This window comes from Uloborus diversus, chromosome 1, assembly GCF_026930045.1.
Source record: "Uloborus diversus isolate 005 chromosome 1, Udiv.v.3.1, whole genome shotgun sequence".
Lineage (NCBI taxonomy): Eukaryota > Metazoa > Arthropoda > Arachnida > Araneae > Uloboridae > Uloborus > Uloborus diversus.
In genome coordinates this window covers 32,821,903-32,843,507 of record NC_072731.1, presented here as the reverse complement: position 1 = coordinate 32,843,507, position 21,605 = coordinate 32,821,903, and the positions used below count along the sequence as shown (strand labels likewise).

The 21,605-nt window shown below is 31.5% G+C and overlaps 1 protein-coding gene across 1 annotated transcript in view; it reads left to right on the top strand.

The window, feature by feature from the left end:
- Window positions 1–21,227, top strand: part of LOC129229163 (kinesin heavy chain-like) — a 121,377-nt gene extending 100,150 nt beyond the window's left edge. Inside the window, exons 18-27 of the mRNA XM_054863461.1 lie at window positions 244–418; window positions 4,232–4,333; window positions 4,433–4,493; window positions 8,868–9,047; window positions 9,794–9,930; window positions 11,789–11,868; window positions 15,995–16,070; window positions 16,168–16,199; window positions 18,202–18,261; window positions 21,008–21,227. Of these exons, the coding sequence (XP_054719436.1) occupies window positions 244–418; window positions 4,232–4,333; window positions 4,433–4,493; window positions 8,868–9,047; window positions 9,794–9,930; window positions 11,789–11,868; window positions 15,995–16,070; window positions 16,168–16,199; window positions 18,202–18,261; window positions 21,008–21,018 (914 nt within the window). The 3' untranslated portion in view covers window positions 21,019–21,227. The remainder of the gene's footprint in view (window positions 1–243; window positions 419–4,231; window positions 4,334–4,432; window positions 4,494–8,867; window positions 9,048–9,793; window positions 9,931–11,788; window positions 11,869–15,994; window positions 16,071–16,167; window positions 16,200–18,201; window positions 18,262–21,007) is intronic.
- The last annotated feature ends 378 nt before the right edge of the window (window positions 21,228–21,605 follow it).

The following is a 21,605-nucleotide window of genomic DNA, read 5'->3' as shown; positions in this document are numbered from 1 at the left end:
ATGATTATTTCGACGAGAAATTTTACAGTATTTTTTTTCTCTCTAATTGAAGCCTGGTTGTTAAACATGCGTCGCTTGACATAACTTTTATTTTCGAGGTACACCGTGCAAAACTGGGCAATGCAGCTAGTGCTATTATAAAATATTACTAGATGATATCTGAATTTGTTGATATATTTTAATGATATTTATTTCAAATTGTAACACAATACAGTTTTGAATAACACGTTGATACATTTTCAGAGGAAATGCATATTATGGCTTCAAGAGAGAAAGAAAAAGAAAAAGACAGTGCTGAAAAGATGAAAGAAGCTCTGGAGCAACAAATTGAGAAACACAGGGAATCCCATCAAAAGCAGCTGGCACAACTTAGAGATGAGATTTCTGAAAAGCAATCACAAATTGATCAACTCAAAGAGTAATTGCATTTATTTCTTGTTTTTATTAAATTATTTCATTTATTTATTTATTTAATTGTTTATTATTAAAAGAAATCGTTTTATGAGAGAGGCAGCATTAAAGTAGGGGTCATTTCATGTCAAATCGCCTAATGCCATATGCCGTCATGTCCTAGATTTTGTCCATTATTTTTTTACGTGCAGATATCTATAAGAAAAGCCCAAATTAGTTTTTTTTTAGATTTTTTGAATAAAAATTACGCTTTGGGGAATTTTTTCAAAAACTCGATTTTTGATCATTATTTGGAGTTACCGTCTTGGCATGAATTCAGAAACTCTCTCTAATTTCTTGATTTTTAAACCAATTAAGCTGAATTTGGTAGCAATTTCAAGCTAATATTTTTCTCCTTCAGTGTGAACGACAGAAAGTCGGGGTTCGTACGCCTCCTGAAAATCCTGAAAAACTCCTGAAAATTAATTTTTTCTTCTAAGGGCCCTTAAAACTCCTACATTTTTGTTTTAACCTCCTGATTTTTCTCCTCTCCTCCTGAAAATAATTTTCAACAACAATCGCTAATTTTAATTCCATGTCATCTCCGTTTAGGCAGCCATATTGAATCGCTGGCAACCAATCAAAATTCTCGTATTATACAGATCACACAGTGCTTTTCACAAAGACATGGGATGTGTTCGAACCGACTGACCTGTTACTCTGTTCAAACATGCCCATTACGGATACTGATTGTAACTGCTACTAGAGAACGAACTAAGAGCATGAGCTAGTTTTTGTGTTAACAGCAACAGCTATTAAGCATATTTTCTATATTGGTAATTAGTAGTGCTATTGCTATTTTGTAGTATATTTAGTACTGATAATATGCCGATATATCTAATATTTTGTGTATTCCTGTTATTTTCAAATATTTTGAATCCAATTTTAATTTTTTTTTTCTTTTTTGATTGAATAGTGCATGAAAAAAAAAGTACTAATCGATTAAAAATTTGATAGCAAAGTGGATTAAATGTTACTGAAACTAGATTTCTTGTAAAAACCGCTTGTGTTATTACTCCTGAAAATTTTTCTTTTGACTCTTGAAAACTCCTGAAATTCATTTTGTCTGGAAGAGTATGAACCTTGGAAAGTATTCTATGAACAGGTGGGTGTTGCCACCCTTTATCTTAAGTCTGTTTTTATGCTTTTTCGATTGGGAGATTAAATAAGTTAAATCTCCGGAGTACCAACTACGATTTGCATCTTTTTTTTTTTTTTTTTTGTAGCATATTTAAATTATTCTCTTACTGTGTAGAAAAAAGTGGAAGGGTGTTTTTTGTTGTTTTGAAATAAAAAAAATAAAGTTTGTTTTTCAGAAAATACAAGTTTTCTATTACTTTAAATCCATTTAAGCTCAAAACAGGGCAAAAACTTTTCAGAATAATTAATACTGGACTCTCGAAGGATTTGTATCAATAGTTAATCGCTAAAAATTTGTTCACTTTTGAAAAGAATTGTGCAAAAACCTCTGTTTCAGACTCGGGGGAAAAATAAATAATTAAATAATTTAAAAAAGCACTTTTGATTGAAAGTGTACTCTGATGAATAGCATAAAAATATTTCTAATGGCATTATTTAACTTTTTTTTTTTGACAATAAAAGATAGGGGGGGGGGAGAATAATTACTATTGAAATATTTTCATAGCCTAAATTTGTTTGGATTACGTAACACCTGACAATGATCTTCCACTCTTACAATACTCATGCACTACGCATCATTCTTTTGCTTTGAAAGTTAATCGACACATAGCTTTCGTCGATATTAAATGTGAAATGAAAAGCATGCTTGTGCGGACGGCATTTTTTTTTTAAATTTACTATTTCCTTCGTATCAGAAGATGAAAAAAGTCAGAATTTCTTTGAATAAGTTTCAAAGAGGTTTTAAAATATACTTCAATCAGCAAAAATAGAGAAATCTAGAGTTGTGGAGTACTTACTGTAAGTGTGGACGTTCATTGTCAGGTGTAAAGTAAGCCAAACAAGATTATGCTAAGAAAAGTTTTCAACAGTAATTTTTTTTTCCATCCTTTAATAACATGAAAAATATTTAAAAATGCAAAATAATTCCATTGAAAATATTTTAAAAATACTCTTTAAATTATTATTCTTAATATTTAGTACACTTTCAATCAAAAGTTTTTTTTTTTTAATTTATTTTTGCAAAGTCTGAAACGGAGATTTTTGCACATTTTTTTTCAAAAGTAAACAACTTTTTAGTGATTAACTATTGATACAAACCCTTTGAGAATCCAATATTAATCGTTCTGAAAAGTTTTTGGCCTTTTTTAAGCTTAAAAGGGATTTAAAGTAATAGAAAATTTGTATTTACTGCAAAACAAATTTTATTTTTTTATTTCAAAACTACAAAAAAACACCCTTCTACTTTTTTCTACATAACAAGAGAATGATTTAAATATGCTATAAAAAAAATTGATGCAAATCGTAGTAGGTACTCCGGAGACGTAACTTATTTAATCTCCCAATTGAAAACACAAAAACTGACTTTAGATAAAGAGTGGCAACACCCAACTGTTCATAGAATACTTTCTGTCATTCACACTGAAAGAGAAAAATATTAGCTTGAAATTGATACAAATTCAGCTTAATTGCTTGGAAAATAAAGAAATTAGAGAGATTTTCTGAATTCATGCCAAAACGGTGACTCCGAAAAATGATCAAAAATCGAGTTTTTGAAAAAATTCTCCAAAGCGTAATTTTCATTCAAAAAATCTAAAAAAAATAATTTGGGCTTTTCTTATAGATATCTATTTGTAAAAAAATAATGGAGAAAATCTGAGACATAACGGCACGGCCGACTATTTAATTTAGGCGAATTGACGTGGAATGATCCCTATTTGAATTGCCAAGTATGTTCAAACCGTAAAAGAATTCTTTTCTCAATGTGAAAAATTATAGACTTCTGAATGCAAAAGAAGTCCCAATGAAAAGAAACATTACTTTTTTGTTTGGGGGAAAACTTAATATTGAAAGGTTTATTCATTAGGGGATTAAAATGCTACTAATTACTAAATGAAAACTTCCACTTCTATGTATTGATAAGGGGGATCTTTATAACCCCGAAACATAACTGCAGTTTTGTGCATTTATAACATTGTTTTCCTTACTTTATAGCAGAAAGGCATTTACGTGTTGCTTTGTTCTTTTAAATTATAGTCCAGTTGACTGAATAAGAATTATGTTAATCAACATAAAGACAATTCTGTCTGAATTAGGAGGAAAAGTAAAAATTTGATTCATGTGTTTTGTTCATTCAATGTGAATTTTCTTAATTTTGAGGCTAACACACATCTGCAAAAATTGAACACCCTGAACACTAATACTGGTGGTCAGAGAGTAATTTTTTTTACATAGGCAGATAAAAATCTCCATGTATCAGTCAAATGTTTCAATGTACTGGTGCTCGTTCACTGGATCATTGGTTCAGAATCCTATCCTTGATCTATATTATTAGTGACTAATGAAGATGTGTTCTTACACAATGAAACACTCATGAATAGTGAAGAAATAGTTGAATATAAGGGAATAATAATACCATAGTAAGTCTGTTTCGTAAAATGTGAATGTTCATTGATGCATAACAGTATGGACCTTTTTTTGTTCATGCAAGCATTAGTTGAAATATGATTTTTTTTTTTTTTGCAATTTAGGAACTTATGTTCCATCTATTTTCAAATCACGTAAAAGTGCTGTAGAATGAAAATTCATATAATGTTCTAATTTGTGCTTGATTGTTTAAGAAGCCATAAATTTTTGTTTTTAGTGTCAATCAAAAACTCTCACTTGCTCAAGAAAGACTACAGCTTGATTATGATAAACTGAAACAAGATGAACAGGAAAAAACAACGAAGTTGCAAGAGTTAACGTAAGTATTTTGTTGTTAAAAATTTCTTTTTCTGAAGTGACTATTTGAGAGTGTAAAATTTATTGCTACCGCTTACGTTACTTATAATTTAATTTTTAGTCTCATGGCTGATCGCCGAGAGCAAGCTAGGCAAGATCTGAAAGGATTGGAAGAAACTGTTGTAAGTATTTGTGTATTTATAACCTTGATTGCTTATCTAATCACAAAGATGTTTCTTTCTTACAGTATTAAACAGTAAGCTTGAAAATTAAATTAAATTCAAATTCATGCTTATATTTTTGAAATTGGGTTTATATTGTTTGTTTACAAAAGCTACCCCATCACTTGTGAAGAATTTTACTCTACACGGCATTGAAGGGCTTAGTTATCACCTTCCGTAGTTATATTTTAGGCTTGCATATGCTCTTCTTTTTCTAGTGGTGATATATTCCAAGGTTCTTAGCGTGATCACTCTGTACACTTATCAAAAAAGATTATTAAAAAGCCACTGTCTAAAGTTACAATCTGCACAATGAAGTCGATAATCATCTTTTATTTAAATGAACGTTACAAGGAATTTTCTTTTGAAAATGCAGTCTATTCGCGATAACTCGAATCTAAAGGGACAGGCAAAAAACTTCGACTTATCGGAAGTTCAACTTACCGCTAGTTTCGGTTTTCGACATTTTAATATTAAAAATCAGTGAATATTTTAATTAATATGTACCTATAACAGACAAAAATAAAGAACTTAAAAGTTTTCAAGCACAGTATGCGCACTTTAATCAAAAATATTGAGAGAAAAAAATCAAAAGCATGGTTTTGATTTCAATACTGCTGGAACCATTTTTTTCAAATTTGGATTCAGAGATTCTACTGCTTTAGAAGTTTCTCTTTTTCTTTTAATATCACTGACAGAGTACTCGCTTAGACATCCTTTAATAGTAGAGAAAACTAACTCTGTCTCTCAGGAACTTATCAGCAAATGATCGAGTTAAAGACTGAAGGGGAACAGGGCTGTCCGAAGCTCTGACGGCGCCCGGGGCGAAAATTTCCTGGCTCCCCCCCCCCCCTCCTATACACACAGAAAAATCAAGTTAGTCATAGCTTCAGTGCATAATATATACTTGAATTTCTTACATATTAATGAACACAATAATCAGAGGACTATGCATAATCCGATTAAAACACAAGCAATGAGTCAGTTTCTATTATTTGTGAAACATGAATGCCCCGAAAACTTTTCGAAAAATGGAAATGTTACAAATCCAAATATTTATCTAGTAAAATGCTATCCCACTAGATAAAAAAACAAACAATTAAAACTGAATTGGTTATTCATATTGATCAAACTAAGAACACGAATAAATAAGTTGCTGTTTATAAATAGAAAATGTATTTATCAAAGTAAATTGCACCAAAATTAAATTTTGATCTGGACTCATCCAATGATTCTTTTCAAGAGTTTTTTTTTTTTTGTTTTACTTGTACCAACTTAATACCAATTTTCATGTATGTTAAACACCCAGACGTTATTCTTTTGCATCAAATACTTGTAAGTTTTAGGGAGAAGCCCACAGATACTCAACAACATCGAAAATCGCTCAGAATTGAGTTTTTGGACCGCTAATTTCAAAAAATCACTGACCCTAATATTACAAAATATGGCCTTACAAATTGCGTTTTAAGACTTGAATTAAAGAACATATTCGTGCAAAAGTCCCCATGCCGCCTTTCTTTAATATCAAAAACAATGGGTTTTTTAAACAACACTTACAAAAAATTTAAGTGGAATAGCCCCTGAATGTAAAACATTGCTGAAATTTTTTGAGCCATAATTTTGAACAATTTTCCTGGGAAATGCTCCAGATTCTCCTATCTATAAAAGCTTCAAAGTTTTTCTAAAGTTGTGTTTTTGAAAATTCAATTTCAAAAACTTGCAGATGGAGAAGGAATTGATTTTAATCTATTTAAAAAAAAAAATCGTTCGGAAACAGTTTCTGAGCTCCCTCCCTTACTTAAACGTCAATAAATATGGCCTATAATCGCATTTTTAAGGCTGAAATTGTATTTTTAAAACCAGAAATTTCAAAATTTTGACCGGACACCTTTTGACCTTTTTACCTATCAGATTTTAAAAAAAGTTTCTTGTTTTTTGAATGTGTTCCCATAAAACTTTTTTCTGGTTATGTCACTGCACGCAAGAGCAGAATTCAAACAAACTTGGTGAGAACTAGACAAAGGAGAAGTGCCTTTCGTTTGATTCTAAACAGTTATATTCTCAGAAATTGTATTTGCTTCAATGATACAAAGGAAACTAATGTTTTGGAGACTTAGAGGAGTATTTTCGTGCTCTAGGAAAAAAAATAGAGAATCATTGCAATGATTCTCTATTTTATGTGTCTATGACTGTCTATCTAAGATACACAAAATGAACGGCGCTGAAAGGCGCCCCTAATTTTATGCAATCTGGGCATTTTATACGACAAGGCTCCCCTCATTTCGTGTGAATGTCGTTGTGTTCCGTCGAAACGAGGGGCACCTTGCGGCGCTCCCTCATTTGGTGGCGCCGAGGGCGATTGCCCCCCTCTTTGGACGGCCCTGAAGGGGAACGCATCTTAACTTAGGTCGGCCGTTGAATAAAGGTACAATCTGTTGACCTAACAACTTGACAGCTTCGAAGCAAATTCGTGGTCCGGCAACATGTCAAAGTAAACACTACAGTACAGCAAAAGAAATCGAGCTAACTCATTTCGGTACTTGTAACTCCTTTAACGCACACTAGCTCAACAGGCGCTCTTCTTGCTTTAGAGATCTCTTGTGCATTAATTGCAAGTGAAGGTGAAATAATTTTTCCCTCATAGTCTCTTGTTTCTTTTCCTTTCTTTTGGAATAGAATTCGAGTCATCTTGTAAAATACAAAGGGGTCGGGACTTGATAAAAACTTGGAGTTATCGGACTTTAAGTTATCACGAATTGACTGTATATTTTATTATACTGTATGATGTTGGCTTACACTTGTAAATATTGTAAGTTAATATTAACAAACATGAAATGCTCATTTAATTTTAGCGCATTGTATGCAATTGGGCAACAATTCTTTTGCATCTGTTTCTGGTATGTACTTTTTATGGTAATTTTCTGAATTGTACACTGTGCACAGCCCATTGAGCGAAAGTACGAAGATATTTTTTGCATCCTTTGTTTCGCTTTTGGTTGAAAAGTTATCCGAGGAAAGCTTTTCTCAGCTGACTTTTCATCCAAAAACTCTCAAAAAATTTTATTGAAAAGGGGTTTCTTGTAACCCCGAAACACGTCTGCAGTAATTTGCAATTTTTGTGCATTAAAATGTTGGTAGTTCATTTAATTTTCAAGTGCAAAAGTATTCCAGGGTTCCCGTTCACACTCTATAGCAGGGTTTTTATGCAAATTCCCAAGAGAGGGACGCAACTTCCCCGAAAATTTGGGTTTTGGGACCCAGAAAACCCAAAAGATAAGAACCAGAAAAAAAAATTAGGGAAAATGCTGAAGGTCTATTTAGTAAATGCTGTTAAGCTTCAATGACCAGTAGAATCAACAGAACGGAATTAAAATGGGTCTATCTCTATATCAGCTATTCAAACACACCCCTATTATTGACCAGTCAATGGAGTTTTAGTGAGAAGACTGGAGTTTACAGTGACCTCCTCGGCAGAGTTTGGGAGCAAAGTTTAATATGTTATTAAAATTTTTCATATAGTTTTGTTAAAAATTGATCATAAATTTTGTAATTAAATACCTATTCCGAAATATTAATTCTAGCAAAGGATAGGGGCCTATTTCATTGAAAGTCGTAGGTGTCTTAACACTTTTAGGAGCCACTGTATATATAAAAGCAAGTGTATCATTTGAACGTAATTTTATAATTATAATCACAAAATATAAGGGCAAAATTGACAAATGTAGTTTATTTCATACCTTTTTTAAATCACTATGTGGATAGTTTTTTCCCCAAGTATAAATATTTTTATATTATTCATTTATACAGTAAGATTCTCTGTTTAAAGTTTAAGAAACTCATTTTTTCCACCAAAAGACCCAAATCTGTTTCATTAATGGTCCCTGGGACCCAGGTTATGGATAGTTGAGCATGAGCACTGTTATTTGTTATAATTTAAAGAGTTTAAATGACATTAGAGTCTTTCTTAGTATTAATGACATTTGTACTGGTGTTTGTTATAGTAAATAAATTTTTAATACATCATTTAATGTCACTTGCATGTCATTTTGCAAGGATGTTTTGTTTATTTTATTTTAAGACCTCTGAAATGATATTAAACTTATGTATTAAATTGGTCTTGCATGCTCGATAAAACTGTTTTTTTTTTTTAATAATGTTTTAAAACCTCTCTGTTTCCCCCCGTTGAAACTTTGACCCTATCTCTGTTTTTTCTTTCCCCCTTCTTTTTATAAGGCATTTATTTTCAGACCATAAATGCCTTACTAGGGGCTTGGAGGAATTAGTTGCCTTTTGAAAAGCATTACGTCAAAAGTGATTAATTGCTTTTTCTTTCAGGCAAAAGAACTTCAAACTTTGCATAACCTACGAAAGCTGTTTGTACAAGATCTTCAAAGTCGCGTGAAGAAATCTGCTGTTGGTGATGATAGTGAAGACAATGGAGGAAGCTTAGCACAGAAACAAAAGATCTCATTTTTAGAAAATAATTTAGACCAACTTACTAAGGTTCATAAACAGGTATTGTATAATTGTTGCTTTGCATGACAGCAGTTTTTCATATTTTTTGTTTAAAAAGTGACATGCTCTAGTGTTTTTAGCTCATCTTATCTTTCTAGGACTTTAAATTGTCCAAGACATTAAACCGAATTAGCATTATTTTGCAATTTTCGTTGTGAAAATTTATTTGCACATTTAAAATATTGATACCAATCAAAAGAATAAAATTTCCTCTCAAGATGGAATTTGTTTAAAACTTCCAAATTGTATAAAACTGAAATTATTTTTTTGCACATTTCAAAAAAAATTCTAAGATGATTGGTAGCAATTTCATTGTTGGCAGACAATTTCAATTAGAGGAAGTCTGATGATTTAAAATTTTATCTGTTGCCATTTTCTATCTGTTGACAAATAAAATACTTGGCATTGATTTTAGTACATAAGTAAAGCTTTTAAAACATTTTTCAACCTCCCACCTGAAACTATTTTTGTGACTCGCAAAACTTAGTATAGATGTAATTGTATTTCTTTTTCCATGTTTTCTAGAAAAATTTGGAATGTTTTTAAATTTTATATCTTCTGTAATTCTGCACCACGAGATTCTACATAATATGGGAGTGTTTTTAAATTTTTGGATTTAATATCAGTTCTTGTTTGCTGTATTATTTAATGTATTTGCTCTATTTATAAAATTGTATATTTATATTTTTGGATACTAAAACACTATGCTTCTATATTTATAGAATAGATGTATGTTTTAATTTTAGTTAGTAAGAGATAATGCTGATCTAAGATGTGAATTGCCAAAGCTGGAGAAGAGGTTACGGGCTACAATGGAGCGGGTAAAACTTTTAGAACAATTCCTTAAAGAAGCTAAAGAAAGTGCTATGCGAGATAGGAAGCGGTAAGGATTCCAACTGAATAATTTTGTTAATTTTTCTCTGCATTTATTCTAAATTTAGTACAAAATTTTCAAATTTGAATTAAATTCTTTTTTAATGTCAAAATCTATTTATTCCTTTTGTTGAAATTTAAAATAATTAACCCCATGAGTACATCGTCAAAAAAAGTAGATGACTTCAGACAATGAGGCTTTGCTGGAGTGCAACGACAGTTCATGGAGACGTGCAGGAACAAAGCGCAAAAAAAAAGAAATTGATGGTCATCCTCTATGTTACTTAACTTTAAACATCATCAGTTTTTTTATTTATGCAATTTAAATTTATTTTTATATCGTGATCTTATATTTATTGGATTATTTAGTATTTTATCATCTTACAAAAACACAATATATTAAAATTAAAAACACATTTACTCTAAACACTAACAAAGCAAAAAAAAAAAAAAAAACAACCAAAGCAAAAAAAGAAAAAAAAGCAATCTCATAGATAATCAGTTCTGGGCTCCTCCTTCTTGGAGGGAATGTTTCCGGTATGGTATGGGCTATTGGTTTGTGTGAGCACTTCTTGGAATGAAGGTTTCTGGTACACAATTGGTCAAAGTGACTCTAGTGATCCCATGTGTTTTTTAAGCACATGGTATTGCATTGCATGGTATTGCGTAGCATTGTACTTCCCCTACAAAACATAAGAAAACTTTATTACGCTTGCATGACAGATATGATACTTTTTTGTGTGTAGTGAAAAAAAGCACTGTAGTTATGCACATAGTACGAAATAAGTACACTTTGTACTTAGCTAGAATCAAGGAGCTAATTTCTCATCAGCCAACTCCACTCATCTTCTAAAGCAAACAAAAGACAACCTCAGGAAGACTTGCTTGCTTATTCCATCTTTAAAGATTCCAGTTGAGTATAAAAGAAAAAAAAAACAAAAAAAGACATTTTATACTGCTACATTGCTGACAGACTTTACAATAGCAACAAGGCATCTTTTGTTCTTGCCAAACTAAATCTTCAAATACTCTTGTCTTGTTGAAGAAATTCAACTTTTTTTCCCCTTTCCAGCACAATCTCTTTTTAAATGTTTATCAAATTATTAAGGAATTAAACAAACATTATAGTTAACCAAAAGATAGTTTTGGATTTTTTTATCCTGAGCCTTTCTGTGGGGCCATTCTTTCTTTCCCACTTCAGTAACAAGTCCTCTCTCAAGGGCAATCCAGTCTCCAACTGCATACTGCACAAAAAAAAAATTAATCTGACAGCAACAAAAGTCACATGGTCATGTAAGAACTACTTTTTCTTTTTGCCCCATCTACTCCAGTTGCCAATTTAGTTGTCAAGGCAAAAGGCTAGCATAAATAAAATGTGGGAAGAAGACAAACAAACAAAGGGTTTAGCTTTTAAAAAAAACTTTCAGAAAACACACATACACGCAAACATATATATTGTGAGGCTCTAAGAAGTTGAGCTCCAACTCTGACAATGTTTACCTCTGTTTCAATAAATAGGGAGGAGTAATTGGCGCTAAGTTGAGTTGAGAAACTTTCTTAGTAGTTTTTCAAAAATATTCCAACTAAAATCCGAGCCAATAACATGTCTATTTTTCACTTAACTCCCCTAAAACAGGTAAACATAGTTAAGGTCACAGCTCAACTAACCAGAGCTGCACTATATGTTAGAGCAAGGGAAAGACTCTTCTGTGAGTTCTCACAGTTGCTTGATAAAAATAAACTTTTTAAACACCTTTTTATTTATTTTTGTTCTATTTCTGCTTTTATATAGAGCACATTAACTTTAAAGTATTTTGTTGCTTAAAGTTAATTTTGTTTTCATGATGGTACTTTTTTCCTTCTTTTAGTTATCAGTATGAAGTTGATCGTATAAAAGAAGCTGTCAGACAGAAAAATCTTGCAAGGAGAGGAAATATGGCTCATATTGGTAAGAATTTAGCAATGTTTTAATCTTTCATCATCATCATCATAGTTGGCTCGACAGCCCAGGGTGGGCCAGGGCCTTCCTTTGGAGAATCCTCCAAGACGTCCTACTTTTTGCCTGGGTTTTCCAATTTTTAACTTTGAGAATATCGAAGTCAGATTCAACAGAATCCAACCATCTCATTTTTGGTCGTCCCCTTCCTCGAATTGTCACAGGTTTTGCAGCAAAAACTTTTTTTACTGGGTTTTCTTCGTTCGTTCGAGAGACATGGGCCGCCCAGTTCATTCTCCTAATTTTTATGCTTTTTATTATGTCAGGTAGGTTCTCTAAACAATCTGTAAATTTCAAAATTGAATCGTCGTCTCCAGACACCGTTCTCATTGATGCCTCCAAAAATGCTTCTTAAAACCTTTCTCTCAAAAATTAATATCTTGTGCTCTCCGGTTTTAGTCAAAGGCCATGTTTCAGAAGCATAACTTAGAACTGGCCTAATAAGAGTCTTATAAACCAAGATCTTTGTTTTTCTTGAAATCAAAGACGATCTGAAGATGGGGCGTAGTCCAAAAAAGGCCTTGTTTGCCAACGTTATTCGGTTCTGTATTTCTGAGATTGTGTCATTTTTGTTGTTAACACAGGACCCAAGGTACGTAAAACTGCTAACGATTTCAAATGAATGAGTACCGATTTCTAAACATGTGTTCCTCTCATTTGGCGGAATTTTTTGTACAGGCATATACTTGGTCTTGGAGTCGTTTATTTTTAGTCCTATTCGACCAGCAGCTATCTCCAAAGATGAAAAAGCCTCTTTCAAGGCTGGTACAGTCCTAGCAACTATATCAATATCATCAGCATAGGCTAAGATCTGAACTGATTTGTAAAAGATGGTGCCCCTAGTGTTGATATTTGAGTCACGAATAGCTTTTTCCAAAGCAATATTAAAAAGGAGGCAAGACAATGAGTCGCCCTGTCGAACACCATTATTAACATTAAAATCCTCAGAGAGGACACCCTTGAATTTTACCTTGCATTTAGTGTTGTTCATAGTGCACATTACAAGTCTAATTAATTTGCTTGGGATCTTGAATTCATACATTGCATCCATTAAATGTTTTCTATCCACACTGTCAAATGCAGACTTAAAGTCTATAAACAAGTGATGAGTGTCAATGTTTTAATCTTTATTCTTGTTAAAAATTAGAGTAGATCATTGTGATTTGTTGCCTTTTCGTGTATGTGAACATTCGTGTTATCCATTTTATTTCATCAAAATTTGTTATTTTCCCCAAAAGGAAATTATGTTGTTTCCTATATTGGTGTGAGTGAATAATTTGAAGCGGTGTTTTTTGCATTTTATAGTATAGCAATCCATAGTGTTGTTCTTACTCCTGATTAAAAAAAAAAAAAATAATAATGGATTTGGTTACTCAATCAAACTAAGGAAATGATACTATGTTTTGAGAAGAAATTATAAAATGAAATGAAATGGAAACTAATTAATGATTCATGAGTAAACAAAGCAAACAATGAATATGATCATAATAATGATGCAGTTAAAATTTAACTCTTGAAAGGATTTTGCTAACCACTTTTATAAATTCACTTGGGTTGTAAAGTCAAAAGTTTCTTTTCCAAATCATAATCATTGGTAATGCAGCAAATATTATGCATAAAATAATATGGCTTTTTTTTCCTTCTGTGAAGCAGTACATTTTTTATCAAAATATTTTTATTGGAAAAGAGATTCAATACCAGTGTAAGTAAAATGAATTTACAAAAATAAATTGAAGGCTGCAAAATGCAGAGGAAAATTGAACAGAATGGCGAGAATAGGGTTGCAATAAAGTAGCAAAACTTGTCATTTTTACTTTTTTGCGAGCTGAATGAATTTATTGCTGCAACTTAATCATTTCAATTAAAAATAATAACCTAACAAAAATAAATTAGAAATACATTTTCTTTCAAATTCAAACTGATCCTTTTTTAGATCAGTCCTAAGTGTTAAGAAAGTATGTACGTCATTCTTTATGGTTAAAAATGAACATTAGCAAACGATAAATTATTTCACTCGATGTATTTATCCATCTGGATGGAGAACAATAAAATTAATGCTGTGTACTGTAAATTTTGAATAGTTGGCTACAATGTTGCCTAGTTTTATGATCTTATATAATCAAAGTATCATTTCCTCTTTCATAAAATTTATTCAAAAAAATTACAATCATATAGCTAAGCTCATAAATATGGTACATGTCCTTTCTTCCTTCTTTACCTGTTTTATGGATAGATTGACAAGTGCCTCATTTTCACGGTCAGACTTTACCAGATCTCTCACTGATTTTATATCTGGAATATGACTAGTCATTGTTTGTCTGTTATGCCATAGCCTCAAACAAATGATAAATCATGAGGATGGAAAAGCACATGTGGACTTTTCTCCCTGTGGTTACTGTCCTCCATTTGATTAAATATGTATTGTGCGTTCTCGAAAGCAAAGACTAGCACTTGGGATGGATTCCATTTTAAAAAGGGGCGATAGCTTGAGGATGGGCACTTTCTGCTCGCACTTGCTATTTTGCAGCTTTTACTTCCAAGTTTCCCTCCCTTCTTTGATAAAATCAGAGCAGCAAATTAGGGGAGGTCTCAACTTAGGAAACAGACAGTACTTTATGGAGATTTTATTGCTTACTTCCAGGATTCGAAAATATCATGATATTTCCAAAAATATCCAATATTTTGATACATATCGGATATTTTGATATATAATCAAATATTTTCAATTAGCACTAACTAAAGTCTTCAAAACACTAAATGCATCCTCAACTCACTTTTTTTTCCCCATATATTATAATTACAATATGTAGACTTAAAAATAAGGTTTCTTTCATTATTTATATCTAATATTTCATTTTACATTTCTATCAATTTTAATGGAGTTAGCATTAGCTGTTTTACTCATTTTTCATCTGTTAGCTACTTTTACAGTTATATGATTCATCAGAAATAAATAATATGCATTTGTCGGTGCACAGTCATAAGTCATTTACTTTTGTTCTGAGCAATGTTTAATATTTAATTATTCAATATGAACAGGGTTTAAGCTGGGTTCAAAAGTTCTTTAGCATAAAAGCTAAAATTGATGGAAAAATGTTAGCAAAATGCTAAAATGTTTCACATTCTCATATATTTATATATGCCTCAGTGTTTCATCTCCAGTTGAAAATAAAATTCATATTTCATTTGTGACATCCTTGAAGAAATAAGTACAACAGCAATTTTTTAAAGCATAAAATAAAAAAAGAAAACATAATTGGTGTTTAGAACGTTGCAGTCCCCTCCTCCTAATAAAGCAGTTTTTGGGGGGGACATAATGCTGGATAAGACTAATAGTTATTGAACTTAATTGTAGTTTAAACATCTTAGCTAAGATTCAAAAAAGATTAAGTTGATTATCGCCATGCACGCTTCCTCTCTAGGATCATACATTTCTTCTTTTTTTAAAAAACTAATTTATTTTTTATTTGAGCAAAAAAGCGAAAATGCATTGCTTTATTTTCTCAATTCAGATAGTGTTTTCGCATTATGCGAAAAATGCGACCGTAGCGAAAACCCTGAATATGAATTAAAATTGCTACATTACTAATAATTTTATGAATATAAAATACAAGTAAAAAAGGAATATTGTATTACTTTGTAATATTATTGATGTATTAATACATCATAAAAATATAGTACATAACTTTTTAGTTATTTTTAATAATAAATGAACAATACTACTATGATTTATGTACTTTTTATGTTTAAAATACCGTAATTGAAAAAATAAATATCGAAAATATCAAAATAGCATGATATTTTCAAAATAAATATCGATATATATCGTAATATATATCATGATATATATAGCAACTGATATGTATCGGCGAACCCTGCTTACTTCACTGCAGTAGTACTTTTAAACATTCTTCATATGTTTAATAGCAGTACTGCAATGCCTTCTCATTTCATTCTTGTATTCAGGGTTTTGTGTATGAGAACTTATTTTTCTGTGGATTTTCTGTTTATTCCTTCATAGTGTTGCCTAGCAATGTAATCTATTGTACATATTTTAATTTATGTATTTAACTTTTAGCTAAACCCATCAGAGCTGGACAACCTCAAGGTGGTGGTAGCCATACTGGTGTAAGACCAACTCAATTTGCAAATATGTAAGTTTAGCATAATGTAGTAATAAATGTTTACTTTGAATTGAATTTTGTCATGAAATTATCGAAAATTAATAATGCAATTATCTCCTTTTTTCAGCAACAGTGGTGGAGGTGAGTTTGTTTCCTGCGGTGAGAAATTTCTATAATTATTTTATGTGTCTCATGTACTTAACATCGGGTGAACAAGAGTCGTAGCTGTTCCAATTCTTCTAAAATCCCCAAAATTTAAAAAATTGTCCTAAAATATCCTTGTTATGCTAATCCTTGTCCTAATTATCTTAAAATGTTCATTATTTTTCTATGAATATTTGAGATAAAAGTACAATATCTGCATTGATTTGACCCTAGATTTTGTCTTATGGAATAAGATGCTGAATTTTTTATACTTGATATTCACTTGATTTCGCATAGTATCTTTATTTGGAAAGTCTCAGAATTTAATTTTTATTCTTGCACATCCTCTACCATCTCACACATGGTGCTGTGCTGTAATTTAACTAGTTATATATATATATATATATATATATATATATATATATATATATTATTGAAAATCAAATGTGTTTTGAGCTATTTTTAAAAAGAGCATTGAGAAATCAAACTTTTTAAAAGTGGTATGTGTGTATGGTATAATATAATACATAAAAAATATAAGTACACTCCTGTTTGTAAAAATTGCAACACCATGAAGGAAGCATCATAGTTAAATGAAATTTAAAGCATAGTTGAGTGGTAATGGTACAAATAAATGATTACATTTTCAAACCAAACAAACAATAAAAAGAGATGGAAATTAGTATTTTGTGTGGCCGCCACGTGCCGCAATAAGAGCTGCTACACAACTCAGCATGGAGTGAAACAAAGTTTGAATATCTGCCTGCAGAAGAGTATTCTATATTGTTTGTTTGCGCAACCAAAGTTTGTCTGTCGAAGCAACAGGACGAGGATCACGAGCAAGACGCCGCCCAATGAAATCCCACACATGTTCAATCGGTGACATATCCAGGGAATGTGCAGGTCAAGGAAGAAGCTGTACCTGCTGCAAATCAAGGTAGGATTTGACAGTCCTGGCGACATGTGGACAGGCACTATCCTGCTGGAATACAGCCCCTGGCAATCCTTGCAGGAAAAAAATAGCTTGGGGCTGTAAAACTTCGTTTATGTATCAGGTACTGTTCAAATTGCCCACAATTCATAGCAATTGTGATCGTCCAAGATATCCTATGGCACCTCAGACCATAACTCCGGGTGTTCTTCCACTGTGGCTTTCGATAATGCACTCCGGAATTTGCCTTCACCGGCATAGCGCCTGACATGAATTCGGCCATCATGGTGCCACAAATTGAAGCGGTCTTCGTCAGAAAAGAATACCTGCTGCCAATCAACACGCCAGCTCCTATGCACTTTGGCCCATTGGCTCAGATCTGCGACTGTAACTCAAAACACTGCATTTACTAATATTTAAATAAAGCCCATTTACTATGCACCACCGGTGCAGTTAATCTAAATCAAACTGTAAAAGGGTTGCGTCAAGATAGTGGGAATGTTTCTAAATAGCTTTAAATCATCAGCGAACAAAAGATAGTCACAATATTGAAAAATATACAAAAATCATTTATGAATAAAATAAAAAGCAAGGGTCCTAAATAAGAACCTAGCTGCACACCAGAAGTATTAGTAAAATCATCAGAAATAGCACCATTGAAACAAACATACCTTCGACTCAGAGCAATAGTAAGACATCTTATCCCAGGAATAACACTAAGATATCCTACTGTTGCTCTGAAGCAGCATACAACCACTTAAATATGAAAAAAAAAACAGTCAGATTTGTTAGTCATTTGTGTTAAAATACCTAGCATTTCTTGTAAGATCATATCAGTGCATGTAAAAGAAGATATCGGTGATTTTGCAAGATTTTATATGAATGTGGAACTGTAAGTTATATTTAAGTTCATATATTTCCTATGCCTTATATTTTCTTTACAACCATTGACTCGTGAAAATAAGTGCTTTATGAAACACTTAGCAATGGTTATTGGGAAGGGGAACATTTTGCCATGGATTTATCTACAAGTGTGGTCGGGATATTTTTTAATTAATTAATGTTATGTGTTTTTTATACATTTAGATCCAACAGCAATAAAAGGTGGTAGAAAATCAGCAGCTAGCTCTATCAAAACTACAAAAGGTAGGAACATTGCAGAGTAATGATAAATGTAATAATTTTTTAAGCATCACCAGTTCTTGATTTATGTTTTCAACTAACAATTATAAACACCCAGTATTTGAGCTTTTGATGTTTCTATGTACAGTATTATCCCATTATTTCACTGGACTTTAAAACATGTCTTGCAATCCAATTATAACATATTCCAGGGTTCGTACGCTCCGGGAAAATCTGGAATTGTCAGGGAAAATGACATAGTCAAAAATGTCGGGGAATTTTCCAAATATAGCCCTCAAAAAAAAAAATTCCCAGGGAATTTTGTTCTGTGAGATCTAATCTTCTTTTAAGCGATATTTCCTGAAAGAAATTGTAAAAGTTTTGAGGAAAAATGACGCTGGCAATAAAAAAAGTGGCAACTCAAAAAAAAATTCCGCAGACGCCATTTTTGCCCCCAATAGTTCCCAAGAAAAAAACCGTAGGGTGAACAGGAATTATTCACAACCTCAACAGGGAGAAGACAATTTACTGCTTCTGAAGCACAAGCCTGCGGATGGTGGGGTCGATCGGAAAAATCTTTTCAGCTAAGTGTGAAACATAGTCGCCATTTTTGGTCATTCATAAGATGGAGGTAGACACGATGCTTAAATGCCTAAGTTTCCAAAAACAAAACAGAACTTAATGTTTTCTTTTACTGCAAACTAATGAAAACAACGCAAAACGTGCTGCAAGTTGTTGTTTTTTTTTTAAATTATTATTTAAAATAATTTTCTTGAGAAATAAAAATTTTGATCTTTAAACTTAATCCTATCCTCATTTCATTGCCTTGGACGCAAATGTGCTAAAGGTTTTACAACTGAATTTAGTTTCATGAAGATTTGTTTTTTTAAAATTGTTTTCATGCTACAAATTCAAAAAAATATTTCTTAATTTTTGTCGTAGCCGCCATAATTGGTCATTCCCAAGATGGCAGTACACAAGACTTTTTAATTGCCTAAGTTTCTGAAAATGGCATTGGATGTTTATTGTAATGCCAGCTATTGATAACAACGCATAATGTGCCCTTTTTTCCGGATAATTTGGAATTATTTTCTAGAAAAATGCGAAATTTTATCTCCAGAACATTTTTTTTTACTCTAGTTGATTTAGACGCTTATATGCTAAAAACTGACTATTTTGTCTTAATTGTAGTTTTTTTAAGAATTATTAATTATTTACAAGTACTTTTATGCTACAAATTCAAAAATCTACTAATAATCTTAATTTTTTTACTTATTTGCCATATTTGGTTGTTTGCAAGATGGAAGTATAGACATAAATTTACAAAAACATAATTGGATGTTTATCTCAATGTAAACTTTTGAAAGTAAATGTGCAATTAATTATGAATTTTTAAAAATTAATTATTTTCTAGAAAAGAAAATTTGTAATTTTAATGTAAGCATCATTTATATGCAAAAGAAAAAAAAACTGATGATTATTGGCATTGCCTATGATTGACAGATGTTGATTTTTGTTATTATGCATTATATGGTGTGCCCATCGATGCAACAAGTTAATCATATTTGTACTGAAAAATAGCCATGTACTTTGCTCAGTATGTTTTGTGTTACATACTATTAAGAAAATAAAGAGAAGAATTGTAAACCAAAAGCGGAGAAAGATTGCTGCCGATAACAGCAAAATGCTAATATGCATGACATGTGGCATCAAAGAAACGCTAAAATAAGGTGAAAGTACTTTGTTTTCAATAAGTAGGAAACAAATAAAAACAATTTTGAACAAAAAAAAAAAAAAACTTAAATTGTAAGAGACTTTAAAAAATCCAAGTTTTTTTTTTACTTTGCAAGTGGAAAAGTTTAAGTTCTTACGCATTGCTACTTTAAACAATTTTGATTATTTTGAAAATATTGTTTCTTAAACTTAATTTTAAATGAAGTGAGTAACCTGGAATTTTCTAAAAAATGGGAAACCTGGAAAAGTCAGGGATTTTTTTTTACTCATAAGTGTATGAACCATGAATATTCTTGACTAACTTGTTTGTAATGCACATTTTTCATTTTAATGATCCCTCATAGGTGCATTGAAGCAAATCTTTTGAAATTGAAATCAAATTGATTTTCTTAAAGAAGTTTTTCTTTTTCAAAGATTTTATTCATATAAATGTTAAATCCATTTTTTACAGTTGCATTCTTATTCTGACAATATTAGTATACTATTTTCACAACTCCCCAAAAATCTGGAAACTCTTAGGAGTTAAAAGCATTGTAACAATAGTTGCCTGATAGAATTTCTTCACTAAAGAAATAAAGCTGCTCTTTGTATTCAATTCTGTTTTTCCAAGAACGCCTTGTACTTTGTACTATGAACATGTGTGAAAGAGAGATAAGCTTCCATTATTTAATTGATGCAGATGGCATTGTTTTGCTCTTGGAGCTGCAATTATGACTTTTTAAAAACTAAGAAACATAAAAAAAAATCCTTACACCACTTCCCAGGTTTTTGCAGAAAACTTAAATTCCTTAAGTTTTCCTGTTTTGTTGATTATTTTTTAAATTTCTTGTATTTCAGGTTTTCCCTGTGCTATGGCAACTCTGTGTTACATAGAGATAAGACATCTATTCATAGTCTTTGCAAATTTCAATATGCTGTTTAAAATTTTGCTATTCATGCCATTCACTAAATGCCTTTACTATAAATTTATTAGCATTTTAGTTACGTACTATTATATGTTAACAATTGTATAATGAATCTTTCTTTTTATTTTCAGAAGAAAGTTAATGTTCTCAATGTATAATAAAGGAAAGTCTATGCAATGCTGTGACCTCCAAAACTTTTGCATAAAAATTTGAATATTGTGTGCAGTAATTCAAAAAGGACTTTTGACTAAGATTATTGCAATATAGTTATTATTTATCTTTCTTGTTGCAATCCTCCCTTGTGCTATGTATGATCTTTCCTGAAATTCAGGGTGCTGTTGTCTTTCATTATATATATATATAAAATAAAAATGGTTGACCATTATTTGAAATTTTGCATGGACAGAAAACTAAACAAGCATAGCATTAAAATGAAGCAACATTATTCAATAGTTGGATGTGAAGAGATTATCCAAAAAAATTTTGATAAAATCTTAACTACTGAGGCCTAAAATTTTAATTTTCGGACATTTTGTTGAAGTCATACATAGCCGTTTAGATTATGTTTTGTCATCTGAAATAAAAATCTAGAAATCCCCGTTTTTATTGATTTGAGCACTGCAAACACATATGATACGAGAAACTAAGCATAAGCACTGGGTGCTTTTCGTGGATGATCATAAATTTTATTTATGGCAAATTGCATGATGGTTACGCTTGTTACCGAGT